The 27,752-nt window shown below is 64.0% G+C and overlaps 1 protein-coding gene across 2 annotated transcripts; it reads right to left on the bottom strand.

The window, feature by feature from the left end:
• Positions 1 to 972: 972 nt before the first annotated feature.
• Positions 973 to 27,683, bottom strand: SCLY (selenocysteine lyase). 2 transcript variants are annotated; one of them, XM_036022646.1, is made up of 12 exons: positions 27,505 to 27,683; positions 21,372 to 21,481; positions 18,305 to 18,405; positions 15,384 to 15,564; positions 13,102 to 13,229; positions 12,735 to 12,899; positions 11,727 to 11,833; positions 6,531 to 6,567; positions 4,552 to 4,635; positions 3,949 to 4,051; positions 2,767 to 2,842; positions 973 to 1,429 (listed from the first exon to the last, which is right to left on the bottom strand). In XM_036022646.1, the coding sequence occupies exons 1-12, from the start codon at positions 27,591 to 27,593 to the stop codon at positions 1,258 to 1,260; spliced, it is 1,353 nt and encodes a 450-aa protein (XP_035878539.1). In that variant the 5' UTR covers positions 27,594 to 27,683; the 3' UTR covers positions 973 to 1,257. The 2 variants fall into 2 exon arrangements, with proteins under 2 accessions (XP_035878539.1, XP_028366309.1); XM_028510508.2 differs by having other exon boundaries at positions 21,372 to 21,484.
• Positions 27,684 to 27,752: the final 69 nt, after the last annotated feature.

A 27,752-nucleotide genomic window follows, 5' to 3' on the forward strand; every position in this document is an offset into this window, starting at 1 on the left:
CCAGGCCCGAGGAGGCGTGTGAGTCTCAGCCTGGGGCGAACTTCCCGCGCCCAGAGGGCGTCACGAGATCCTCTCAGGAAAGCCGCAGGCCTGGTCTGGCCTGGGAGAAAGCCACCTGGGACACGTGTCCCTCGAGGGCAGACCCACCCCCAGGGTCCCCTCCTGGGGGCTCACCACCAGCCCCGTTGCGTCTGAAGGCCTCGGCTGTGTCCTCGCACAAGGAGCCGGAGCCGAGCCCCCACCCTGGGCGACCGGACTCGGGCCCCGAGAGGGCCGGTCCTCTGGGGCTGCCCAGGCCCTGAGGGAGTGGGGGGTCTCGAGGTCCCGCCTCAGCCCACCTCCCACCCAGTGGCCCAGTTGGTGGGGCCACAGCCCAGGGGCAGTTTTCCAGACCCGAGGCTGGACACCCAGAGCCTCCCTCGCAGGAAGCACGCCCGATCCCGGTCCCAGGGCCCCCAGAGATGCTGGAGCCATGGGGTGACGGTGCAGTGGTGAGTCGGGGCTCTGCCCGACCAGCTGGGACACTCTGGGCCCCGAGAGGAGCACCCCCGGGGAACCCACATGACACCGGTACAAGTGCTGGAAACTTCTGCTGGTTTATTTAATCCCTGACCATGTTGTCCACTGTCATCATGTGGTTCTTTGCTCCTCAAACCACACATTGAAAGTGTGAACGGAGAAGTCACTCCTGTGTGCCCTCTCCGGGAGACGTGCCACGTGGCGGTGTCAGACGCCCCGCAGCGTCCTGGGGGTGACAGAGCCCTGCAGTCAGATCCCGGGGAAGCCGAGTCCGGGGTGCGCCGATCCCATCTCAGCCGTGTGGTCCCGAGACGCAGCGCTGTGAGCCGAGCCCCAAGTCAATGACCCGAAGGGAAGAGGTGGACAGAGGGGTCCGGTGAATCTGGTGCGGGGGCAGTGCAGACGGGCCGACAGCCTGGGCCCAGAGGGGGGCCGGGCCCGACAGGGCCCGGCGAGGCCCCCAGGGGAGGGCAGGCCCCCGGGAACGGGGTGGGGGCCGAGGTCACAGCGAACGCCAGGCCTCCCACTTCCGAGACAGCGACCGACAATCAGTTATAAATGCTGTGACGTTATCTTCCGGGGGCAAATGCTGTTCTCCGTGGAGGGCCGCTCGAGACAGGCTCGCTTCCTGGACGGGAGCGTGGACACAGCCCAGGCGCTGCCGCCTCCTGGACCATGCTGCAGGGCAGCGGGGACAGTGACGGCCCCACAGGGGGGCCTGGGAGCCCGGCACCCCGCTCAGACCCCGGAAGGAGGGCCGCCCCGGCCCTCCAGCCGGGCCACGGCCTGTTTCAGGTCCTGCACCACCAGGTCCACCTCGGCCCGTGTGGTGCTGCGGCCCACGCTGAGCCGAAGTGCGTTCCTGGCCACGTCGAAGGGGACGCCGCAGCTCAGAAGCACGGGGGACGGCCTGCAGGGGCGAGAGACCGGCGTCAGGGGTCACGGGGGGAGGGCAGGGCAGGGACCCGGCCCCTTCTGCTCTTGCTGAGCTCCCCCGGCCCCCACAGACACACTGCCCTGCTCCTCTGGGCCCGGGGTGTTCTGCGTGGCCGTGCTGTGACCCTCCGGACAGGCCCTCTGTCCCCGGGCAGGGGCAGACCCCAGCCGCTGCATGGGTGGGGCCCGCCCGGAGACACAGGGGTTCCCAGGCCTTGGAGGAGACGCTCAGGCAGACACACACACACATTCACACGCACGTGTGCATGCACACACGCGGGGCAGGGCGTCGTGCATGCACACTCAGTGTTCGAGGCGGTGGCGGGCCGAGTCTGTTCCGGGTTTCCCAGCTCGGGGCGCAGGCCGCTCTGCACTGGGCCCGGCCCCGTGCTCTCGGGCGGAGGCAGTGCTGACGCTGGGCTGTGCATCCCTCCCGGGTCCTGCGACCCCCAGGCGGGGCCCCAGGTCCGCCTTCGCAGGCTGCGCACAGGCCAGGGACGCAGGCGACACGGCAGAGTGGACGCCTGAACCCCCCCAGGTCCACGCCTGCGTGCGCGGTCCCCAGGCGTCGAAGCCGCAGGCCCCTGCAGCCGACCCGTCGCAGCTGTGAGCAGACTGGGCTGGGTGGTGGCAGCCCACCGCTCTTGGTCCCTGCCCTTCCCCGGTTGGGGACCTCACTTCCATTCCAGGGGACACCACGGGGACGCCCCCACAGGGCAGTGGGCCCCTGCCTCCTCCCTTTCCCTCCTGGTCCTGGCCACCCCTGCCCCTGGCTGTTAAGACTGCGGACTGCAGGGTGCCTTCGGCCTCAGTTTCCCCATCTGAGAACGGGCTGCTCAGGTGGCTGCGCCCCCAGGGCGAGGGGAGCACGCTCCGAGTGACAGTGGCCCCAGGTCCATCTGTGCTCCCTGGGCTGGCCGGCCTCACAGCCCCGAGAGGACCCCGGCCGCCCTGGGCGCTGGCCACCGGCCCCGCCTGCCACTCTGCACCCGCACTCACTCGGGAAGGCCTGGCCTCTGTATCCAGCTCCACCACGGTCTCGGCAACCCCCACACCCAGGGCAGCCACAGGCCGAACCCCTTCTCTTCCTCGGGGTGCCTGGCCTGCCATCCCGCAGCCCCTCCTGCCCCTGGACACCAGACCTGGCCACGGCACACCCTTTGGCGCCGTCACCCGGAGGATGAGGTGCGCACCTGCCCTCCGCCTGCCCCGAAGCTGCCCGCCCTCTCCTCCCGGTGAAGCCCCGCCCCGCCCCACCCTGACCACGCCCCGCCCCCACCCCAGACTGCTCAGGCCCCGCAGAGCACTCACCGGTCCCCGTGGTCCGAGTGGCACGCGGCCCCCACGCTGGCCTGCAGCGCCCGGCACTGCGCCAGCACCGCGCGGCCTGCGGAGACAGAGTGCAGGGCCCCGCTGAGGCGCAGAGTCCTGGCGGGGCCCCTGTCCCCCTCTGCCTGCCTCTCCCCTGCTGTGAGTCTTGAGGCTCCCGCCCTCATGCCACCGCGTGCCGCCTGCCAGAGCCCCAGGGCACAGCCCCCCCGCCCCCCAGCGCAGGCGAGAGAAAACGGCTGCAGGGGAGCAGGCGTTATTCTGCTCCTAAAACCGGCCCCAGAACCGTCGGTCCCGCCCGCCGCCCAGGGGGAGACGCGGCACTGGAGCAGCGGCCTCGCGCGGAGCTGTCCTGGCGAGGAGCCGAATCTGACCTGTTTTCTAAGGTGCGGACACCAGGGGGCGCCTCGTGAAGACGGAAGCACCCCCGCCCCCCACCCCCCCCCCCGCCGCGTTCACAGGTGCAGACGGGGAGGTGACAGCCACTGTCGGGCTCCTGTGTCCTCCCCCACCCTCGCATGGACACAGGCCACCACGGAGCACGGAGTCTGCCCCCACGAGGGGGGGAGAGCGTCGCAGGGCTCGAGGCCCGGGGATGGCGGGCGCGCCGCCAGCGTCCTTCTGTGGAGAACGCGCCCAGCCCGGGCTCTCGCTGGCGCAGCTGAGCGGCCCAGGGCTCCTCACGACACAAACACGCCGCCCCAGGCCCTGCCGCCCGGGGACAACGAACAGCCCCGACCTCTCCTTCTAGGGGGCGGCCGTGCTCTGCGGATGTGGCTCCCCCGGCTGGGCGCCCCGGGACAGCCACGTGTCCGCCTAGTGAGGATCCCGCCGGCCTCCGGCAGGAGGCGCTGTCGCGGTCACGGGAACAAAGGGGACCGACCCGAGGACTTGCGGCTGTCCTTGGTCGCAGCCAGGTTTCAGGGTTGCTGCTCTTCCTCCCCCGACCCTATGCAGCATCTTGTAAAAAAAGCTCACCGAAGCGAGGTTAATTTTACCCCCTTCCCTAGCAGCTTCGGGTGGCCGCACGGCCGGCGCAGCCCAAGCGCTGCCGGGTCCCGGCCTGCAGACTCGGGGAGAGACAGCGCCAGGGCCCAGGCCCCCTGCACGGGACCCCGCAGCCCAGCCCGCCCCGTGGAGAGACCAGGGGGAGACGGTCGTCACCTTGGAGCTGGGGTCCCCGGAAGGAGAAGTTACACGTGTTGGGGAGCCGCTCCACCCCGGGAAACCGGCAGTTCAGGTGGATTTTCTTCTCGCCAAACTCAGCCTGAAAAATCCGCGAAAAACGCTCAGTGGCAGCCTCGGAGGCCCCGCCCCCCGCCCGCTGTCTGAACTGCAGGCTCCTGGGGGGCAGAGGCTCGCCCTCCGCACAGGCACAGGACCAGTCCGCACGGCCTGCACCGCCGTGGCGGGCGGGGGCCGACCGGGGAGGCGGAGCCAGTCGGGACACGGACAGCCCGAACACGCTCGAGTCCCCTCCGCGCGGCCCCTTAAAGGCGCCGCCTCTGCCGCTGCGTTTCCGTCCTGAGTCCGGAAAAGTTGACCCGCGGGACCTGGCGTCCCTTTGGGGGCTTCTGACTCGCTTCCATCTGGTCATTTAATACTTCGCTCGTGACCTTGGTGGCTCTCAGAGCCCCCCCCCCCCGGGGGCGCCAGCTCCTTTCCTCCAGCACACCAGCCCCCATGTGACCCCCTGCTCCCTGACCCCGGCCCTGCGGCTCCGCCCTCACCGCCCACCGCAGACAGAGAGGCGCGGCCACGGCTCACCAGCAGCCTCTCCTCCAGATAGTCCCGCGCGTCCCGCATGTGGGCCTCGTAAGCCTCGCAGTTCTCGGTCACCAGCTCGGCAGCCTGGGGACACCAACACACGTCCACTTAGTGGGGAGGCAAGGGCAGCAGAGAGCTGTCAGCAGCAGAGGGGACGGTCCTCAAACTGGCCCCTTTCTGGAACACTGCCCCACCCCGGACGGTAGCTGCGGACAGACCCGAGGCGGTCCGCCACGAGGGCTGGGGGCCTCGCCCACACTGGGCCCACGGGAGTTCACTTCTCGGGCCCTCCACGCCCCAGAGACGCGGCAGCCCGTCAGGCCCGAGAGACTCTCAGCCTGCAGGCACGTCCCACCCGGCCCAGAGACGGACAGATGGACGGACGGTGGACACACACAGGGTGGGGGGCAGTGTCACCCCCCCCCCCCGTGGGTGCTTTGCGGGGACAGGGCACGTGGTGGCGGGGGGCTGGGGGCGGCATGCAGGGGGGGAAGGGCAGCCACGCGTGCTAGGTCACAGGGGAGTGGGGGATAGCACACTCCTGGAGCAGAGCGGGAGGGGTGGCCGGCCTGGTGGCAGCGGACCGGAGCCTGCACGAGGCAGGGCCAAGGCCGTGGGAACTGAGGGGAGACCCAATCCGCACATGGGACCACTGCCCGGTGCCACGTGGAGAAGGGACGAGACTGGCGGGTGTCGGCACAGGACAGGGATGACCTGCTCTTGTGCCAGTGGCCGTGGCAACGGGCCAGAGGCAGGCAGGCCTGGCTGCTGCGGCAGGTGTGGAGGTCAGGGCGAGGTCAAGGGCACCTCCCAGGTTTCTGAAGCGGGAGCCTGGACGGCAGGGAGCGCTGTGACGGGAGAGGGGACGACAGAGGAGAGAGTGGGACACGTCGGGGACCCGGAGGGAACACCCGGCAGTAGGTGGGGCGTGGGTCTCCCACTCAGGACCTGCTCGGAGGTGTCGAGTTCAAAGCTGGTGTTCAAGCCAGGGGGGCGCACTGGGGAGGGGGGCTGGGATGGCCCTGGGGCCGAGGACAGGCGGTGAGGTGAGGAGGGGCAGCAGGGCGAGGGCAACGAGCCGGGGAGCAGCGTGTCCCAGCGGCGGCCTCGGGGACAAGGATGCCACGGCTCAGCTCGGCCAGTGCCGGGCGTGCAGGGCGCCAGGCCGTGAGGCCAGGTGTCAGGATGGGAGTCGGGGGGAGAGTGTGCTCTGGCCCCCAAGGGTGGGGGGGACCAGGGAGGGCAGGGAGGACCACGCTGCCACACCTGAGAGGGCCAGTAGTGGGGTGGGAGCGTAGGGAAGGGGTGGGGAGCCCCCCACCCGGGGGACCCAGGCGTGGCCTGGGGGTGAGGGTCGGGCCCAGCCGCACTGAGGACACAGAGGGTATCCGGGCCGGGCCAGGCCAGAGTGTGGGGAGGTGGCAGTGTGTCCCCGAGTGGACCGTGCTGACACAGGCGCCCAAGTCCCTCGGAAATTCCCGGTGACTGGAGTGTCTTTGCTCTAGTGAGCCACTGTGGGTGGCCCACCCCGTCCTCCAGGGAGGAGGGAGGGGCTGGAAAGGCAGCTGAGGACCCTGGGCGGTGCCCTGGGGGTGCGGCCGCCCCACCCTCCTCTGCGTCTCCACCAGTGTCCGTCCTTTATCCCTTCCTTTGGCAACAAACCGGGGTCTGGCGAGTCGGTGTGTCTGAGGCCCCCCGCCAGCGATGTAATCAAATCTGAGGAGCGTGGGGGGGGGCCCTCTGATCTGCAGCCCATCCCTCAGTCCCCTGGACTGGGGGTCAAGGTGTAAAGTGTGGGGGTCTCAGGGGACTGAGCCTGGAGTCCGGTGCCGTCCCTAGGCACACGGGACGCACCGCGGCTGGTGTCCCAGAGAGCCGCCTGGCGTGGGAGCGCCCCCTCGGTGCCGGCAGTGCTGTGGCCGCGGCGGGCGTGTGGGGGGAGGACACAGCAGGCCGATGGCCCGGGGCCCGAGGCTTACCTTGCCCAGGCCGGCGATCATCGGGGTGTTCTCCGTCCTGCAAGACAGGGGTTTGACCCTATGGCCCCGCAGAGCGGCTGACAGGCGTCCCCAGAAGGGGTCCTGTCCGCACGGGCGTCGTGGCCCCATGAAGACCGAGCCGCAGCAACACCCTTCCCACACGTGTCCCTCGGGGCTGCCTCCAGGGCGGCCACAGGCCCCCGCACCCTCCCTGCAGGTCACTGGTCCACCCCCCCCACCCCAACGGGCCATGTGCATCGCTGTGCTCAGAGACGATTCCACCCCGACCTGTCCCACCCCGGGGGGTCCCGCCCCGTCGGTCCCCCCACCAAGCCGGGCTCGGGCTCGAGGAGCCCCTCCTGGCCACTGGTCCCTCGGGCGGCTCTGGGAGGCCCTCCGGACCCAGCAAACAGATCGCAGGGCTCCTCCCTCTGTTTCAGGAAAACAAAATGCTGACGTAATCACTTTCTCCCTGCTCGGCTCTGGCCAAATCAAGTCCCAGCCTTGGGAGCCGGCGGCTGCATGTGTCCCCATCAAAGACAAGGAGTGGGCTCGAGGCTCAGGGGTCGCAGGGGAGCCGACCCCGCCCAGGCCCCTGTGGCTGGTGACTGTCAGCTCTGCCCCGGAGACGGGCTCTGTCCCACAGGGGCCTGTGGAGACCGGGACTCGGGGGGGAATCCAGGGGCCTGGGCGCTGGCCTGGCCCAGCCCCCTCCACCAGCTGCGGGTCCCAACGGCGCCCCCTCTCTGGGCTTCCCCTCCTCTGCGGACGAGGCGGTCAGACCAGGAGGGGCTGCCGGGGTGGACCCGGGGCGGACCCGCGTGGGACCCGGAGCCCAGGCGTGTTGGCCGAGTCCACTGTCAGGCTGCCCCCCACCCGACCCCAAGCAGTCGCCCCCCCACCCGGAGTCACTCGGACCCTGCTCCCAGCACCCTGCCCACACACCCGGCCGCTGACCCCCGGTGTCCAGCTTTTCTTTTTTAAATCAAACTTTTTATTTGGAGACAATGGACACTCACGCACGGTTGTAAGAAGTCATTTGGAGATGGCCCCTGCGCCTTTCCCGGGCCTCCCCCAGGGTCACCGTAGCACCGCGCCCCAACCAGATGCTGGGGGGCCGCCCAGCATGCCCCGACCCTCCCTCCGCCCCGCCCTCCGACCCCTCTAGCCGTGGGTCTGCACTCAGTCTGCTCGCCGATCCATACTGTCTGCTTTCGTTTCCATAACATTCTACAGTGGGAGCCACACAGCTCACGACTTGGGGGCTGGCCCTCCCCACGCTCCACGGCCCCCCGGGGGTCACTGCCGGCTGGGGTGTGTGCCCAGCGCCTTCCTTCTCCTGGCTGAGCGGCGCTCCACGGGCACAACGCTCCCTTCGCTCCTCATGGGGCCCCCGGCCGCCTCCAGCCTGGGGCTGCTGTGCAGGCAGCCGGCACACACCCGTGCGCACAGGGGCGTGCGCGGGTCCCACTCCTCCTTCCTCTGGACAACACCCAGGGCGCCACTGCTCAGCCCGGGCCAGCCGCCTGTTTGGTTTTCAGCCAAACGGTCTCTGGAGCAGCTGCTCCGCCCTGCCCACCAGCCACGTGGCGGGGGAGGGCAGTTCTTGGCCTCCCCACCCGCGAGGGGTGGGGGCGCCTCGCCCTGCGTAGGCCGTTCTGACCAGCACGGCTTCCCCTCGCCTTCCCCCGACAGCGACGAAGCTGGGCATCGCTTCCTGGGCGTGTCTGCTGCCGGCGCCTCCCCCACGGGGGGATGTCGGCTCGTATCCTTTTCTGACTAAATTGTCTGGGATTTTTCTGCCATTGAGTTTCGAGAGTTGGTTGTCTATTCTGATGTTAGTCCTGTGACATATGTGTCATTTTTCAAATTATCTTCTTCATGTAGCTTGTCTTACCCTCTTTGCAAAGTCTTCTGCAAGGCAAAAGTTTTTCATTCTGATAAAGTCCAACACTTTACCCATTTTCCCCTTTTACGGTGCTTCTGGTGCTGAGTCTAAGAACTCTTCCCAAGGCCAAAGTCCTGGCCGCTTTCTCCCTAGAAGTTGTATAGTTGATGTTGTACGTAAGCTCACGATCTAGTTGGAGGGGACCTCAGACGAGTGTGAGTCCTGGGTGGGGGCTCCCCATCTGCCTGGGGTGTCCGCTCCCCCAGCCCCGCCGCCGGAAGGCTGTGTCTCCACCACGGAACTGCTTCCGCAGCTGTCAGAAACCATCTGGGCAGCCCAGGCTGGTGCAGCTCGGAGGCTGAAGTGCCAGCCTGCGAACCAGAAGGTCACCGGTTCGATTCCCACTCACAGCACGTGCCTGGGTTGTGGGCCAGGTCCCCTGTAGGGGTGCTCAAGAGGCAGCCACACATTGATGTTTCTCTCCTTCTAGCTCTCTCCCTCACCCTCTCTAAAACTAAATAAATAAAATCTTAAAAAAAACCATCTGAGCATGTTTCCGGTTGTGTCTGCTCTGTTCCAACCATCTGCTTGCTGGGATTCTGACGGGAACTGCGTTCAGCTGTCTACGTCAGGGAGAACGGACATCTTCGGTACTCGGGGCCTTTCGGTCTGCGGGCTGGTGCGTCTGTCTCTCCATTTACTGAGATTTGACGTCTTGCATCTGCAGCATGCTGTCTGCAGCCTGCAAGTCCTGTACATGTTTTGTTAGATTTAGACCTGAGTGTTTCTGATTGATTGTAAACGGTACTATATTTTTAATTTGGTAGTCCACATTCACTACCAGTACATAGAAACACAACTGAGCCCTGGCTGCTGCAGCTCAGTGGACTGAGTGCCCAACCAGGATCCGAAGGGTTGACAGTTCGATTCCCAGTCAGGGCACCTGCCTGGGTTTCGGGCCAGGCCCCCAGTAGGGGGCGCGTGAGGGGCAACTACACATTGATGTTTCTCTCCCTCTTTCTCTTCTTCCCCTCTCTCTAAAGATAAATAAAGAAAATCTAAAAAAATAAAATAAAATCATGAAGCCAGTTTCCTAACCATTACAGCGCTCTTCAACGGTCTGTTTCCCAGCGGGCGGGTTGGGGTGTGTTTTCCGTGAAGCGGTTCCCTCACCCACGTTGATGGTTACAACTGTGGGTTGTTTGAGGCATTGCCTTACTGTCCTTTCGACGCCCGTGGCATCTGGAGGGACGTCCACTTTGGTCCTTCACGAGCACCAAGGCCTGCTCGGGGGCGTGGCCGTGGCCCACCACTGCGCCCCCCTCGGGCACTGTGCGCATGCGCTCTGCTTAGCGCTGCGCTCCGCTGTGCGCTGTGCCCTGCTGTGGCCCGCCCGGTGGAGGCCCCCACGCGGGGCTGGGTCCTGCTGGTCGGCAGGCGTTCCCGAGCTCTCCCGTTCTCCGCCGCCTCTGGTCTAGCTGTTCCGGTCCCGCCGACACCAGCGGGTCCGCCCCTTTCCCCCTCCGGCTCTGCGGGTTCTGCCCCGTCTGCCGCCGCCGCTCCGTTGTGCACTGCGCCCCCACTGCGGAGCGCTGTGGTCTTGGTGGATGGGCGTGTTCTGGGTGGGCAGTGCCTATCGCGGGGCGGTTTTCTCGGGGTCCCCTTTATCCGCTGTTACGTAGCGGCCCCAGCTTCCTGTGCACTGACCTCTGCCCGGCGCGTCTTCGCCGACCCTTCCCGCCCAGCCCGCCTCCCTCCGGAGCCGGTTCCCCAGAGCGGCACAGGCTTCTGCCGGCCGCCTTCAGGGCCGCGCGCCCGCGCGGTCAGCACGCCCTCCGACGGGCGAGCTTCGGTGAGGACGGCCTTCCCGCCCTCTCGGCCCTTGGCGCTCCTCCGTCTGCAGGCGCCTGCGCTATTTCCTCCGCGAACGTCCGCCGCCCTGTCACTTTTGCTCCCGCAGCCGAGCGGCACGTGGACAACTGGGGAGGGGCGGAGAGCCTGTCTCGCTCGCCCCCGATTTCGTTGCTCGCTGTGCCCTCTCCTTCCGAGGTCCCGAGGCCCCTCTCCCACTGCCTCCCTCCTGTTTGGGGGCCTTCCCTCAGTCCTTTGTGGCACAGATCTCTGGGCGACAGTTCTACTGGTGTCCCTGCCCTGGGGACACCCCCAGCGCCCGTCCCCCCTGAAACACGGGCCTGCTGGGCGGGGCTCTGGCCCGACCACGCCCCTGGCCTGACCACGCCCCTGGCCCGACCACGCCCCTGGCCCTCCTGGTTTCTGATGAGCGGTCCTGGTTGTTGGGACTAAGTCCCGTCCCCCCCCACCCCAAGCTGTCACTTCCGCTCTGGCTGATTTCAGGATGTTTTCTTGGTCTTGCGTGTTCAGAAGTTTAATCACATGGTGCGACGTGCATTCCTTTCACTGTGCCCTGTGTGGGGTTTGCCCGACTTCTTGAGTCTGCAAACTGGGGAAGGTTTCAGGCAGTATTTCAAGCACTTGACCGCCCACCCCGGCTCCCCACCCCGCTCGGGGCCTCCTGTGAGGGGCATCCGCCTCTCCGCGGTGGTCACGTGGGCCTGAGGCTCCGCCCAGTGTCTTCTGCACCGGTTCTCCTCTGTGGTTTAGAGGGACGGTCCTGTTCATTCCTCCGTCCCTCCGGGCCCGGATCCCTCCCTCTGTCCCCTGTTCTGCTCTCGGCCCGTCCAGCGGATTTCTGCTGCGGTCGCCGGAGCTTCTGGTCGGAAGTTCCCACCTCGTCCTCACACCTGTCTGTCCCTTGGCGATGCTTCTGCTCCCTCCGCTCCCAGGGTGCTCCCCACGAGTTTTCACCGTGTCCGCCTCGACACTGTGTTTGACGACTCTGACACCTTTGTCAGCCCGGCGCTGGCATCTGTTGATGTCTCTGGTCAAGTTTCTGGCTGTCCCCTCGTGCCCTGGATGGAGCGACCCTGCGTGTCCCTGGGGCACGGGAGTGGTTGGAAAGGGCCTGGGTGTTCAGGCGTCCCGGCTCGCCCTGGGGTCACAGGGCAGCACGTCCCAGCCGGGGGGGCTCCGAGGCACCTCGGCGGAGGTGGCCGAGCTGGGGTGTCGGGGGGGGGGGCTGCTGCTTTGGAGCAGTGTAAATAAACTGGGATTTCCTTTCCTGCCAGAAAGCCGGCAGTCTGTGAGTCCGCGGGGTGGACTCGGCGGGAGGAGCCTTGCCGGCCCTGCAGCGAGGGAGGCCGTGCGAGCCGCGCTTCCGAGGGGCACAGGGCAGCCACCGCCCTGGACACGCAGCCCGGCAGCCGGTCAGAGCCCGGGACCCGCCTTACCCCGGCCTGAAACTCCGTTCCTGTCCGCCTCCAAACAGCATGGGACACAGCGGGGTGCACTCCCCGAGCCCCCGGACGTACAGCGCTCCAATCCTGGGGCCGTAGAACTGGAAGGACAAGCCGGCCGTTACTCAGCTGGGGCCCGCAAGGACACGCGTGTGCCGAGTGCCGAGAGGCACCCAGGGAACCACCCTCGGTGCGCGGCAGCCCCAGCTGTGCGCCCCCACCTGGCACCACCCTGGGCACCCCGGCGTCACAAGGCCTTTGTGGGGGGGGGCAGGCCGGGCCCACGTCCCAGCTGTGTGGCAGCGGAGCCCCCGCATGTCACACGGTCGGATTTGTGAAAGGACAGAGGGGGGACTAGACACCGCTGAGGCTTTTTCTGGGTGCGAGCCCCCACTTTCACACTGAAGTGAACCGGACACTCCGAGCGCCCCAGTGCCAGGCCTGCAGCCCCCACCCCCTGAAACTAGCCGTATACAGGCCGAGCCACCGAGCACTGGGAATGCCAGGCTGCGGCCGCCGCTTCGGTGGGCGGGGTCTTCAGGAGGAACCGCCTCCCCACCCCTCCTGAGAGGTGAGTCCCGCACCCCCTGCTCCATGAGGGCTCCGGGGGCGGCGAGCGGCCCCACTCCTGTTCTGGGGGCGCAGAGGGCCCACCAGGGGCCTGCATGCCCTCCCCACCCCGGCCGCCCCCGCAGAGACCGCACCTGGCTGCCCCAGCTGCCCTCCGCCGCCCGGGGCCTCGGCACCCTCCCTCCCTCCCACCGCCTCGCCTGGCCCCGCCCCCTCCCCCCGTCCCGTGTGGGTTGGGCGCCCGTGGAATGCCATCCCAGAGGCCTCTGGTCCCCCTTCTGTGAGCTCCCACGGGCGGTGAGCTGCTCGTCACCAAGTCCAGGGGGCTCCCCGGTGGCATGCGAGGGGACAGGTGGGCCGTGATGGTGCTGCCCACCCATCCCTGAGGTGGCCCTCGGGTCACCCAGCCGTCTCCCCCCGGGGCCTGCACACCTTGTGCCCCACGATGGTCAGCAGGTCCACGCCCAGGTCCTCCACGTCCACGCGCCGCTTGCCCAGGGCCTGCGCGGCGTCCGTGTGCAGCAGGATGGCCGGCCGCCCCGAGGCCGCCCGCTCCCGGTTCAGGGCCTTCACTTGCCGGCTGATCTCGGCGACGGGCTGCGGTGGGGACAGGAAGGAGCTGAGCGAGCTGCCTGCGTGTGACGGGAACCGAGTGAAGGGGCCAGGTGGTGGACATGGGGACGGGCCGCGAGTGTCACAGAACCGAACGCCGGACGAGGCCCGGCCCCGGGCGGGGACGCAGCAGCAGAGCCGGCCTGGGCCTCTCTGCCCGGTTTTCGGGAGAGGAGAAGCGACTCACCATGATGACGCCGGTCTCGTTATTGGCCAGCATGACGGTCACCAGGCAGGTGGCCGGGCAGACCGCCGCCAGGATGTCGTCCGCCTCTGCCCGCCCGCTCACCGTGGACACCGGGACGAAGGTGACCGCTGAGGGGGAAGCACAGGGATGGTGGACGTTAGCCCTGCCGGCACCCTGGCCCCACGGTGCGTTTGGACGCAGCTTCACGAGGCTTTCTCCGCAGCTGACGCGCGGCTCGTTGTAAACGTTCAGGAAGCCGTGCAGGAGGAATCCCAGCCCCCGCTGGCACCCCCCCAGGACCGATCCACCCGGTCGCTTCCCTGGTGACGCCGCAGCGGGCGGCTCACGCTGTGGCACACGCTGCTTTGTGCCCCTCAGGGACCCATGAACTTGACCCCCACTCGCTCAGCGCTGACAGGCACCCGCTGCACACCCGCTCGTCGCTGCAGACGGAGAACACTGGAGGTGACCAAACAGGGTGTTTGGGTTCCAAAGACAAACACGCCCCCTTTCCCCCAGGGTCCCTCGGAACCGAGAGAACGGATACATCTCTGAAGGAGGAGAACCCCCCGTGGACAAGGAATCCCCAGAGACAAGACAGAAGGGCCATCCATGGCACTGGGCGCACGGGAATGGGCTGGACGGACTCAGAACACGGACACTCGAATGCATCCGGGGGCGTCCAAGGTCAGCGTGCACAGGGTGGAGAGCAGGGCGGGGCCGACAGGGAGGGCCGGCTGAGCACCCCCGCTGTGCACCCCGAAGGTGGCTGGTGTGCCTGCCCGAGACAGGAAGGGCAGGCCCGGGGCTCCGGGGCGGGGAGGGGCCCAAGTCAGGGGCGGGAGCCTACGGCAGCCGCCACGAGACTCAGACCGGAGGCAAAGGGGCGGCGGCTGGGCCAGGACCTTCTTCTTACGAAGACCTGAAGAGCCGCCCAGCGTCGGCTGCCGCAGGGAAATGCGGACAAAACCCACAACGAGAGTCTGCTTCGCGCCCCCTGGGACGGCTACAGTGAGAAGGACAGACAGTGACAACCGCTGGCGAGGACGTGGGGAAACCGGACCCCTCCTGACAGCTGCTGGGGAGGCAAGACAGTGCGGCTACTTTGGAAGCAAAGGTCAAGGCTAAACCGGCCTCCGTAGGACCCAGGCTTCTGGGGTGGGAGCCCAAGGGCACTGAAATGCTCCCACAAACACACCCGCCGACGGGGCTCGCGGTGGCGTCAGGGCAACACTGAGCCTCGTCAGCTGACGACAGTGTGAGTGTCATCCCCAGAAAATGAAACTCGCTCATCCACGTGAAGGCGCCGAGTACCGGGCCACGCCACAGCACGGACGGGCCGGGAAAACGTCATGGGAGGAGCCAGTCACGAAAGACCACCTGGGACACGGTCCCCCTCGTGTGGGAAAGCCCAGACGGGACCCCCGGGGCCAGAGCGCAGGCTGGCGGGGGCCTGGGCTGGGGGAGACGGAGGCCGGTCAGGGGATACGAGGTTTCTTTGTGGGCGAGGACACACTCTGTGGTTGCACCACAGACTCCGGAACTGCACGGGGAGAGAGGGCTGGAGCCGACAGCTGCCTGTCGCTGGTCTCCAAGGAGAGCACTTGGGCGGGTGGGGGCCTATGAGATAACGCCCTCATTTTATAAGGGGGGGGCGTGTCAGCAGACGCTGGAGCTGAAATAGAGATCATGCTTGTCAGTGATTCGGTTGCAAGTCATTAAAGTGAAATGTTAGGTGAGTGTGCGTGGGCGCGTGCACACACACACACACACACACACACACTTGTCCTGGCTGGCGTGGCTCAGTGGACTAAGCATTGGCCTGCAAACCAAAGGGCCGTTGGTTTGATTCCCAGTCTGGGTACAAGCTGGGTTGCGGGCCAGGTCCCCAGTTGGGGACATGTGAGAAGCAACCACACACTGATGTTTCTCTCCTTCTCTTCCCCCTCCCTTCCCCTCTCTCTAAACATAAATAAAATCTTAAAAAGAGAGAAGACATTAGATACGTACTAGTATGTACGACATGCACTGTGTACAGTCACCTGGAATATCACTTGGGAAACCCAACGACCGCCCGCACCTGCCCATCGCTGTCCCTCCTGCCACCCCTGTCCCAGGGGCCAGCTGCATGCCTGCCCCTGGGGGCAGCCAGGGAGCTCCTGGTTCTTCATTGTATCAGGGCAATGACCCAGGCGTCCCCGGGCTGCCCACCCCCGCCCCCAGCCAGTCAGGCAGGCTCGGTGGAGCTGTCCCCCTGGCGTCCAGCGGGGCTGGTCACTCACCGGCCACCCGCTCCTCCACCAGGCGCTCCAGGGGCAGACGGACGGAGTCGTGCTCCACGGTGCAGGTGACGATGTGGGGCAGGGCGCCCTCCGCTGGGCTGCGACGCCGGGCCGGGTCCCCCTCTGCGGAGTGGGTTTTGTGGAAGTGCGTCACCACAGAGCGGATCACCAGGTTATTGGACTGCAGAGAGGACACAGCGGGAGACCAGTCGCAGCGGCTGTGCCTGTGCCGAGGGCAGGGTGGGGGCAGAGGCCCCTCCGCCCCAGGCCCGCCCGGGCCGGCACTGGAAAGAGAAAACAGGGCAGGGCTCCCCAGCCGCCCCAGGCCTCGCTGCACAGACCGGGGCCCTGGCCTGTCGGAAGCCGCAGAGCTCGTTTCCAGGCAGCCGAGCCTGCTGGGCGTGACGGGGTGTGCACGGGCCACCCACGCCTCCTCGGGTTTGGTAGACCCGGGGGAAGGGACTGCGTTGCCCAGGGGGACCACGGCCCGGCCCCGCGGCACCTCCAGCGGGCCTGCGTCCGAGCGGGACCCGCCCCACCGCCGCTCTGCCAGCGGCAGCGGGCGGCTCCCAGGGTGATGGGCGGTGGCGGCCTCGCTGCCGTCCACAGCGGAGCACCTTGGAAAGCCCTCCGCCGGGCACCAATAGCCGGCCCCCGCGGTGACGCGACCTGGTTCAGTGGGGCGCCCAGCAGATGTGAAAACTCCGGGACGCGCCGCGGCGGCCCGAAGGCTCGGACGCTCGCTGAGTGCACGGGGCAGCGAGCGCTACACACAGCGCCCCACACGCTGCACAGAGGGGCCGGACCCGCACACAGCCGCTCGCGCGTGCAAGAAGTCCCCGGACAGGTGCCCGGGGAAGGAGGGAAGGACCCACAAATCTACACGCTTCCTGCGTTTCCCCCACGGGCGGCCCGCGGCGGGGACACACAGAACGAACAGTGCCGGGCTCCCGGAGGAAGAGGCGGGCCACGGAGGGAGGTGGGGTGGGGGAAGCTGTTTTTAAAGAAGTAACCTTTTCTCTTAGGACACGTGCCCCGAGCGGGGCTGCTGGCCGAGAGGGTCTTCCCCTCTCATGCGTCTTCCCCTGCGCCAGAGGACGCTGCCGCCTTCCAGGTGCCCTCCCCGCTGGCATCCCGCCGGCTCGGGCTGGGTGGCCCCGCCCCCGCGTCCCGCCGGGCACGCTGCGTGCGGACCGACGGGTGTTTGCACCCGGACCCGGGTTCTCTAGGAGGCCGAGAGGCTCTCGCTGCAGACACCGCCGGGGCTTCTCCGTGCAGCGCATTTCCAAGTGTCCGGCCCGCCTGTCCCGTCCGCCCGGGGACTCCGGACGCGGCCTGGGCGTCCGTGCGCCACCGCCCGGCTTGGCTGTGGACTCTCCTTGCGGGGATCTTCGAAGAACTGGAAGCACCTAGTTGCGGTGCTGGTGGCGGAACGTATCCATCGCTCCTTGGTGGTTAGTGCTTTCTCACAGTTGAGAAACCCGTCGCTCTGAAGCATCACAAAAGTGTCATCTTGAGCCCGGCCGGGTACTCTGTTGGTCAGAGCACCGGCCCGATGCGCCACGGCCGCGGGTTCGATCCCCGGTCCGGCCGCACACAAGACCCGCCCCTGAGCGCATCGGTGAGCTGAACAACAGACCATGTCTCTCTCTCTCTCTCAAATCAATAAATAAATGAAAAATACATTAGCTTATTACCTAAAAACTTGGTGAATTCCACTGTGCACGATCAGGTCTCTGCTACACCTGGAGTTTTTGGTGTTTTCTCTGGGCTGTGAAGCAGAAGCCCAGTTTCCTCGCTCTCTGTGAACGCGCAGCCCCGGCACCAACTGCTCTGGGCCCGCCCCCTTCCCGGGGCCGCGTCAGTCACCCCGGCAACCACGTGCCCCGCGGCCTGGCCATGGCAGCGCAAGGGCCGCAGCCGGGCCAGGACACAGGCCTGCGCAGGGCCTGCCCCGAGCGCCTCTGGACCTGCGGCCGCCCAGTCACATGACGAGCCCCCACACACCCACGCATGCGGCGCCTGGGCGCCCCAGCTGGCCGGGTCCCGCGGCCCAGCATCCTCCGTGGGTCTTCAGGGAGTCCCAGCGCTCCGGGCCTTGGCGTCGCCACGTGGACTAGTTTGCAGCGTTCCACCGAGGAGAGCGCCAGAGCTTTGACGGAGGTCGCGTTGCATCCACGGAGCGACTCGGGGGAGCGGCCGCATCCGTGATGCCGCGTCTTTGTCTGCAAAGGCGGCAGTTTGCTCCGTTGGTTCGGACACCGCCTGGCGGCTCTCAGGGATGTTCCGTCACTCTCCGGGTGGGGGAGGGGGGAGGGTCTCCCAAACTCGTCGGCACCAGGTTTACTTTGTTGTAGTTTCCGGCAAACGCCCATGGTGTGGCGGGCACATGAAAACAACGGGTTTCTCCGCCTAGTGACTTCGTTAGGTTCTCTCGTGACCTCGAACCACGCGGCTGCGCATCCCTTCCGGTGTTCGGGTGCTCGGGTGGGCGGGTGGTCCCGTCAGCTGCGGACGGCCTCCGGTGACCGCCAGGCGTCACTCGCTGAGCCCCGAGCCAGTGCCCTCGGGCCGCCTGCGAGCATCCTCCGCCCATTTAAAGAGGCGGGTGGGTCGGCCTCGCTCTCAGTCAGGCCAGCGACTGAGCGGGGCCCCGAGGGCCGGTTCTGGGGCGCAGAGACGGGAACGGTCTTTGCAGACGCGGCATCGCCAAGCGGGTGGTTCGTTCACGGGTCGCACCGCGAGCGCCCGACCGGGCGCTGGAACGCGCGTGCAGGGTCAGCACTGCTGGCCGCCCCGCGCTGCCCGGTGAAGCAGCAGCTCCAACAGGGCCCGCCCTTTCAGAAGGACACGCCCCCAGGGAGCCGCCTCCCCTCGCGCCGACACCCGCAGCCCCCAGCCCGCCCGGCCGCAGCCCGTACCTCGGTGCCGCCGGAGGTGAAGACGATGTCCCGCGCGCTCCCGCCGACCATCCTCGCGAGGCTCTCCCGGGCCGCGCGGATGACGTCCTTGGCCTTCCGACCTGGAGGGGCCGGAGCGGAGACGCGTTAGCGCGGCCTTACCGGGAGAAGCTGCGCAACTGGAAGGTGAGGAGGACGCGGGAGCGAGCTAACGGTTCTCACACCAGACGCGTCCCGGACACACAGGGACGTGCCGCCACCTGGAGGGGACCCAGCGCCGCGGCCGCGGGAGGCGTTAGCTGACCAGGGGCCCCCGCTGGGACTGGGGGGCCTGGCGTGCGCCGGACGCCAATGCGGGGGACGCCTGGGGCCCTGGCGCTGGGAGACACGCTCTGCTTCTTGCCCTGCGCCAGCAGACGGGCGGCTGGGGCTCCTGCCCCGCCCCCACTCGTCAGGGGCAGGAGGACGGAAGGGCGGGGTAGTGGGCTTACGGCCACACTGCAGAACAACAGAAATGAGCAAAGCGGAAACCCAGGACCACCCCACACAGAGCCTGGTGCTCTGCCCCTCGCTGCAGGTCGCCCACCGGCCGGCCGCCCCAGGGACGCACTGCTCTCCCGAGGGGCCGGGAGCCCCGCCGCCACCGTCTCCGTGGCCCTAGGGACCAGCCCGCTGGGGGCAGAGACAGGGGGACAGGCAGGGGCCCCGGGTCGCGCTCTCTGAAAAGGCCGGTGACCATTGTGGTCGACAGAGCCAGCAGCTGCCCAGATGTTTTGCTTTTTCGACTAGTGGATCCTATTTGCAAAACGCCCAAAACATGAAAGCCCCAACGCCTTGAAGAGACACCGTTACAGGTATGACATATATAATAAAAGATGTAAAAAGTAGGTGTGGTGAAGAGAAATGTGCACAGAGTCCACACACGCCTCCCGCCCACGGTGTCGGTTCTCACCGAGAGCGGTGGCGGGCCGCGGGCTCCGGGCAAACCTGGTCACGGCGGTGGGAGACCCGCGGGTGGACTGGTGATGCTGGTGCGCTCCGGCCCGGGGGGGGGGTTCGGGGGGGCCGCAGCCCTCTCAGCTCCTCTGGGAGAGCTGGTCAGGTGCTCACGGGGGTCTGTGTTACGTGTCACTACGCGGGACCTGACTCCTTGCGGGGGGCGGGTGTCATCTCCACCCCGGGGCAGGCCCACCTCGGGGTGCCGCTGGCCAGGCTGGGGTGGGGGGCGCCGCCTGCAGTGGGTGGTTGTGGCGGGAACAGCCCGGAACCCAGCGCGGAAAGAGCCAGTTCCGGGGGGACCAGCCGATGACGGTGGGTGCACTTGACCACGCCCTTCACGTCGTCCTTAAACTCCTCCCCCAGCGGGACGCTAAGTCGTAATGACGACGGGGAGGGCAACGACATCATTCTATCCTGAAGGTGATGTCCTCACCGCCCCCCCCCCCCCCCCCCGTTTCTGAGTTTCTCCCTGAGCACGACAGAGAGCGAGGGGCAGAGCGCTGTTTGCTCGCGGCTCTTCGCCTGCGGACGCGAGGGCTGTCCGTAGGGTGGGAGGGTGCTGCTTCTCCCTCGGGTTCTCTGTGAGCTCCTTCGCAGCCACTGCTTTCGTTGGCGTTTGACTGTCTCCCACATTTTGGCAAGGTCAGTGCACCAGAGAAAGGCCAGTGTGACCAGAGGAACGCTGAGAGACGAAGGGTGGTCCGGCCTGGCTGGCACACGCGTGCCGGACAAGCCAACAGGCGTGTTAACGACGCCAGCGCCTGCGGGGACGTGGCGTGGGCGCGCGGGCGTGCGAGCCGGCCGCGCCCGGGGGTGGGGGGGGCTGTGCTGGGGCGTCACCCAGCCCCAGCGCAGCGGCCGCTCGAGAGCTGTTCCGGCCCCCGTGCTCCACAGGTGAGGTGGGTCTTCACGGATGACAGACATTCGCTCAGAAAGGTGCAGCGTTAGCTCGCCCTCTGAGAGACATCACGTGCCCCTGCTGTGTGGCCAGTGGTTCTAAGCGGCCGTTTTCCAAACCCTCCAGTGGAACGCTCTGCGCCAGCGACTTCTAACTGGTGCGCCGCAGGGATTCTTGGCACATGCGAGGGTCGCTGACCTCTTGTCCCTTAGATCGTCAAATGACCAAAATGACAACGGCCAGCACCACAGCAGCTGTCCGGTGTGAGTGCCCTGAACCGAAGCTACGGTATCTGAGACGTGTAAGTGTGCGTGTGTGCATGTGTGTGTGTGCGTGTGTGTCATCCTATTGGTCACGTTGCAGAAAAAGGTTACGTCTGATTGGTTGGTTCTTGGTACAAGAAATCTTTCTATAATTATACCTATATTTTTGTCAGATTGGCAAAAAATATGTATTTTCTTGGTGTGCCGCAGAATTTTAGTAATTAGTTTATGTGTGCCGTGAGGTGAGAAAGGTTGGAAATCACTGCTTTAATTCTAATTCTAAACAAGGATAAATGAGAATAAGAATATTTCTAATTAAAGAATTTAAAAGTAATTTTCAATTAAAAAAAAAGACCAGGATCATTTTCGATCCCAACAATGAAAAAGATCTACTTTGCAAATTTTGTGAGGATCAACTGAGACAGATGCGTGAAAGGGTTTTAATAGGTACAGTTATCACAACTAAGTCTCTTTTTAAAGAAATTATTTAGAGAGAGGGGAAGGGAGGGAGAAAGAGAGGGACAGAAACATCAATGTGTGGTTGCCTCTCACTTGCCCCCTACTGGGGACCTGGCCCGCAACCCAGGCATGTGCCCTGACTGGGAATCGGACCTGCGATCCTTTGGCTCCAGGCCGGAGCTCAGCCCACTGAGCCACTCGAGCCAGGGCTGTTACAAATGACTCTAACTAAGGCAACTCACTCGTCTGGGAAAGGGAGACGGGAGCGTATGTGGAAGATTACAGACTGTGGGGTCGCCAAGACCCAACACACCAAGTTGGACTTCCCGGAAAAAAGCTCCCAAGAATCAGAGCTAATCTACCCAGAACCAAGTGGAAGCTGCACCCCCCACCCCGGGTGGTGCACACCTTCTGCGGCGCCTCTGCCCCCACCCCCCACCCGCCATCTGTGAGCGGCGGCTACAATTACCTGCCGGGTGAGGGCTGCTGGGGTTCCCCCAGGCTTCCCGCATGGCCTCGGTCACCGCCTGGATGACGGCGGGCTCCATCGGGGTGGTGGCATTGTGGTCCATGTAAACGCCCCTGGAGGAGGAAGGAGAGGAGGGGGATGTGGGCTCGCGGCGCACCCGGTCCGTCAGGGCAGCAGGAGGGAGTGACGCCTCGGCGCCGGGCTCCTCCGCGCAAGGACCCTCCGGGCCAGGTCCCTGGGACCCCGGGGAGCACGCCTGTCCAGGGCTCGGCTGCCTGTGTAACCACACCGGGTCTCTGCGGAAGCGGTGGGGCGGGGCTGGGCTGGGGGTGGGCCCCGCACCCGTTCCTCCCACCCTCCCTCCCTCCCCCTAAGCTTGCCCCAGGGGCGGGTCTCCGTGGGGCTGGTCTCCCCGGGGCGGGTCTCCCAGGGGAAGGCCTGCTCCGCTCCTTGAACTTTCGGGTTTCTTCCCCTCGGTTGGCCACGCCCCCCACTTTCCCTGTTCGGTCTGCGCTCGGACTCGGCCTTCTGGGGCGGGCGCAGGCAGCCCAGCCGCCCAGCCCTCCTCCCCAGCCTCCTTCCCTGCGGCTCCTCCCCGGCCCTCCGGGTCTCTGGCACCGGGACCCGCCCCTCGGTGCCGGGCCGCACCCGCGGCCAGTGGCGGGGCGGCAGCTCCGGGGGCTCTGCGGCTCCCGCGCTGCCCCGTCCCCAGCTCTGGGCACGGCGCCCCGCACGACGACAAAGTGCTGCCAGGAAGACGCACCTCCTCTGCCAGGCCCGGTGGGGAACCTCCCCTGCGTGCCTGTCACCCACACCAGACGCCTTCGGAGAGGGCGGCGGCGGCTGCTGCAGGGGGAAAGCGCTGTGCCGGGACTTGAGCTCAGCCGCGGCGCCGACGCCCCTCCACACGGAAGCCCCAACGCAGTTACCACCGGCGGCCCTGAAGACATGGCTTTGGTTTCTGTGCTTGTTTGTTTGTTTTTTTTTTTTTAAGGAAATAATCATTTTGATTGTGTAAGCATAATCCATGCCCAAGCTTATTGCGCTCTGCCAGGGGCTGGCCTTCACAGCGTTCCCCACTTTCTCCCTGAGCGTTTTCTGCAAGACTCGGGAGAGCAGCCTGCCCGTCCTTGACTGGGTCCCCGCGGCCTCGGCCGTCTCCCTCGGAGACGGAGACGCTGTTTAACAAACTAGTGTGATGTGTGATCCACATCCTGGCGCCCGCGACTGTCAGACTGCTCACGGGAGCCTGAACCACCCTGGGAAACAATTAACCTATTTCATTTAACATGTAACGGTTGTGATAAAGCAAAGCTCAATGTGTCTGCGGCCTTTTAATCTATAATTTTATAGATCATTTTATAGATTATAATATATAATTTTATAGATTATATATAATTTCATATATAAAATATAGATTAAATATATAGATTGCATATAATTATATGCAATTATATATAAATTATATATAATATTATAGATTTATTATATATTTTATAGACAGGGTTATATATAGGATATATATTATATATAGGATTTTTAAGGATATATAGGATTTTTATAGATAGGATTATGTATAGGATTATATTATATGTAGGATTATATATAATTTATATATTTTATAGATTATTTAATCTATAATTTTATAGACAGACTTTACCCTTGCGGAAGCCAGATATACATTTAATTTCTCTTCATACGTAATTACAAATTTTAAGAGGGTATATGCTATAATTTAGATACAATTACTCACAGCACCATAGCAAGACCTGATAAGTAACCAGGAAAGAGATATTTAACATTATTGCTTAGCCTCATAAAATGGTGAACTTTCACCAGATTGATACTCTTATTTATAATCTTTCCTGTACTCTTAAATGATACTGCTTGGCAAGTCATATAGGTACTGATATAATTTCTTATTGCAATTAGTAGCAAATGAATTCTAACTTGTTACTCAGTGCATAGATTCCCCTTTAACTATGGCTTGGCCAAAAAGTTCATTCTGTCTTTGGGTACAAAGTAAAAGACATTTTTTATATTCACCCATCACTTCACCGGACAACCATTCACCGTTATGCCCTGCTACCTGTATAAAGGTGCCCACCCTTTAGGCAACCTCACAGTTCCATCTCCCCAGAACGTTCCATCTTTTTGAGCAAAGAGCTGTTCCAGGTGCCTTTCGCAGGCTTCCAGGGAACTGAAATTTTTCTCCATTAAGAGAATTTTGTCAAGACTGAAATAAACAGAAATCCGAAGGCGCAGTGTCTGGTGAACGCGGTGGATGAACCGGAACTTCCCGGCCAGGCTGTGAGAGTTCTGCCTGGCCGCTGGAGAAACACGCGGTCTCGTGTTCTCCTGGTGGAAGATTCTGCGTTTTCTGTGGACCGGTTCTGGACCTTTTCACCGAGAGCTGCTCCCAGCGGTCTAACCGGAGCGGTGCTGGGTGGGGTTAGCCGTCTGGTTTTCCCGAAGGAGCTCCCGACAGAGGGCGCCCCCCCAACCCGCCGACAGAGGGCGCCCCCCCAACCCGCCGACAGAGGGCGCCCTCCCAACCCGCCGACAGAGGGCGCCCCCCCAACCCGCCGACAGAGGGCGCCCCCCCAACCCGCCGACAGAGGGCGCCCCCCCAACCCGCCGACAGAGGGCGCCCCCCCCAACCCGCCGACAGAGGGCGCCCTCCCAACCCGCCGACAGAGGGCGCCCTCCCAACCCGCCGACAGAGGGCGCCCCCCCAACCCACCGCACACACAGCACGGCCTCCTCCGGACCAGGACCAGCCTTCGGCGTGGCCGGTGGTGCCTCATCTGATGCCCCACGACCTCTTCCGTTCCATGTTATTGTAAAGTATCCACTTGTCATCGCCTGTCACAAGTTGTTTTAAAAAGGAGATGTTTTTGTGACATTTAAGTAGAGAATTGCATGCAGAAATATGGTCAAGAAGGTTTTTCTCACTTAACTTATGTGGAACCCCAACATCAAAGTGATTAATGTAATGAAGCTGGTGCAAATGATTTTCAACCCTTGACTTGGACACTTTGAATATGTCGGCTGTCTCCCACGTGGTATAATGTTCATAGTTCTTAATTAATGTCTCAGTTGGATCGCTATCAACTTCAGCAGGTCTACCAGACCGAGGAGCACTGCCCAGCGATACGTCTCCAGCACGAAACTTTGGACACGTTCAGTCCACAGCACCTTCTCCGTACACTTCGCAAATCTTTTTTTGTGTGTTTCAGTTGCATTTCCCCCCTTTTTAAAAATAATAAAGTATGCATTGCCAAAAGTGTTGCTTATTTTCTTCCATCTTCCATATTAAAATGGCTATACAAAAATCCACCAATTTTAAAGTTTTTAAAAAATGCACGCTGACATGACAGCTGTCAAAATACAATAAATTGTTTTGAATGAAGTTAAAGACAACTAAGCACTACTAGAGCCAGCATACGGGGGAAAAAACGAATGAACTTTTTGGACAACCAATACTAATGACACTACTTCAGAATTAACCCTACTCTGGAAAGTAACCGTCCAGAGCGAAAGAAACATTGCAGAAACTTTATCTTTTCCTTAAAGATTTTCAAGTATTATAGGAACACAAAGTCATGAAAAACAGCCAAAACTTGACATTCCATCTTGTTTTACTAATTATGACCCTTCTCTGCATAACACAATCTCACACCAAGAACTACCGTAATGATGAGCCATTCTCCAGCTTCTCCAAGCACGCGGCGCTCCATAGTTCTACCAGGGAGGAGAGAGAATAGTCAGTCTTAGGCAACTGGGAAGAGGCATGAAAAGATAAACTGACTTTGGCTTGTAGGAGCCCGAGGTCAGCCCTGGCTGGCGTGGCTCCGTGGACTGAGCATCTGCTTGCGAACCGGAAGGTCGCCGGTTCCATTCCCGGTCAGGGCACAGGCCTCAGTTGCATCCAGGTCCCCAGTAGGGGGCACATGAGAGGCAACCACACATTGATATTTCTCTCCCTCTTTCTCCCTCCCTTCCCCTCTAAAAATAAATACATAAAATCATAAAAAAAAATAAAGGGACCTGCCGTTGACCCTGAAATGCCAGATTCGAGACAACAAGAGCAAAACAGAAGATTGCAGCAGTAAGCCACCACACCACACCGTGTTAAGAACTCTGAAACAGGGAGTGACTTTCTACTCCCTCCCAACGCCGGCTCTGTGCTGCTGCCAGTCTGTGGCTGCCGGCAGTCGGCGGCGCGCCCCGTTCGGTTTCGCCCACAGCAATCTCGGTCTCTGCTGCAGTCCTAGCCACGTGGCGTCGCTTCACCGCAACCACGCTCCGTAATTTCACATTTGGGCGGAATTCCGCCCCTCCTCCAAACTCAGCGTGCACACCCAACAACGCACTATTCGCCACCGGTGACGAGCCTCTGGACGTGAATGCTCGGTCAGCGTGCCCTGAAACGGTGGCCTGGCCCCAGTCGGAGCCCGTCCTGTCCGTGCGGGACAACACTTTCCCCAGCGTCCTTTGCAGTCCCCCTGCGGTCCCCTGCTGCACCGCCCCCTCAGGCCGAGCGTGCATTAAACCCAGACGTTTCTCTCCCACAGCAGCCCCAGTGTTCCACCGCTCCTCGAGGGACGGGCACTGCAGCATGAGATGCAGACTCCGTAGAACCCGCCGCGTCTCCAAACAACTGCCGCTTCTACACGAGACCTTAATCTCATCACCACGTCCTTCTTTCTTATTCTTGTCTTCATGTCCCGGTGACAGTTTAAGTTGATGAAGTGGTTGTTTTATGGAGGCAGATCCTTTGAAATCCAGACCGGTCGTTGGTTCATCGGGGCGAGGCCTCTTTGTTGCTTCTATGGGTTTAGGGGCTCGGACACTGCACCCCGAAACCTGGGGTCCAGTTCAGACAGTTCGTGCCTCTCGGCAGTCTGGACTTCAGGGTCGACTGGCTCCGGAAGCTCTGTCTCCCTTCTGGACAGCCCACCACGCTTAAAAATCCAGCAAAGGCACTTCTCTCGTGGCAAGACCAACCCTTTAATGCACCTCGGGAGACTGGAGCACTTGGAGGGGGGGGCGTGCGAGCCCCGCCGGACGGGTCATGGCCTGAGGCCGAGCGGTCCCTCCTCTCCCCATCCGGACCAGGGAGGTGCAGACACGGGGACACGGGGACACGGGGACACGGGGACGGGTGCGCTTACAACTCCCCTCGCCACCGCCGTTCCGACGGCCAAACTACAGAGGCTTCCATGCAGCGCGTGCTCTCTGAGCTGCCCCCCGCCTCCGTCCCCTGGGGTGGGGGTGCAGGGGTTTGGGGCTTGGGTAGCATGCCCGGTCCGGAACCAGGACTCTCCCTGTCCTGACTCTGCTCTGCTCTCACAGCCTGTAATTGTCTCAAAGGTCAGCTGTCCGGAGGTCAGCTGCCTGACCGCCACTTTCCAGCCTGCTGCTTGGCTCATTTACGGCATGACTTCCAGATGCACACACTCGGCAGCCCGCGCTGTCCCTGACTGCTGCTTCCTCAAAGTGCTGTCAGTATTGGGTGGGCGCGCTAAACTCTGCGACTTTCGCAACCAAGCTGCAAAAAGGCATCCTGCATCCCCCTCCACCCGGCCTCCCTGGCGGTCATCCTCCCTGAGCCGCTCCGCTCCGCTCCGTCCCAGCCAGGCGGAACGCCTCGTGCAAGGGCTGCTCTGATGGAGACCCGGACCCAGGTTTTACAGGCGCGCACGAATTCCCCACCCGGGAAAAGGGGATTGCCGGAAAAAAAAAAAATGCATTCAACGCCTTCCTGGAGCGGGAGGTGAACCTCACCAACGAGACAGCGCCCCGCCTGCACCCCTGGCCCGCCCCCCGCCCCCAGCGGGGAAGCCGTGGGGGCCGCCAGTGCTGCCGGGTCTGCGCCCCCGCTTCCCCCGGGGCTCAGGCCAGAAGCATCCTTGTTAGCCCTGCTCCCCCAGCGCCCCAGCATCGGCGAGGCCTGCCGGCTCCGCCTCCGTGCGTCCGCGTCTCCTGCCACCTCCCCTCCCGCCTGGATTATTATTAATAGACCCAACGGTTTCGCAACGTCCTCCCCCGCCCCAACCCCGCGGCGCCCGGAGGGCTTCCCGGAAAAGGGGGCCGGCGGCTCCCCTCGCCTTCCCCTCCCGGCGCGCACCTCTCGGGCGGGATCTCCTCTTCGTGGCCGCCGGGCGGACTCGCCACGCGCCTCTGCGCGTGACTGTTCGGTGCCGGGGTCGCCTCCATCCCAGTGGCGCCGGGGCCCGGCTGCACTCAACGGCCGGCCGCAGCGGCTGTCACACCAGCCCAGCAGGCTACTACTGGAGCGCCGCTCCGGAGCTTCACGGGGGGGCGGGGCCGCGAGGGATCGGCGCTTTCGGATTGGCTGAGTTGCACGCACCGGAC

Source organism: Phyllostomus discolor, chromosome 4, assembly GCF_004126475.2.
Source record: "Phyllostomus discolor isolate MPI-MPIP mPhyDis1 chromosome 4, mPhyDis1.pri.v3, whole genome shotgun sequence".
NCBI classification, from domain to species: Eukaryota; Metazoa; Chordata; class Mammalia; order Chiroptera; family Phyllostomidae; genus Phyllostomus; species Phyllostomus discolor.

Coding starts and splice junctions, on each gene's coding strand:
- SCLY (XM_028510508.2), bottom strand. CDS start 27,593: ATGGAGGCGACCCCGGCACCGAACAGTCACGCGCAGAGGCGCGTGGCG. Junction 21,485..27,504: donor GAGGAGATCCCGCCCGAGAG/GTGCGCGCCGGG, acceptor TTCCTCCTCCAG/GGGCGTTTACATGGACCACA. Junction 6,568..11,726: donor GAACGGAGTTTCAGGCCGGG/GTAAGGCGGGTC, acceptor CCTGTCTTGCAG/GACGGAGAACACCCCGATGA.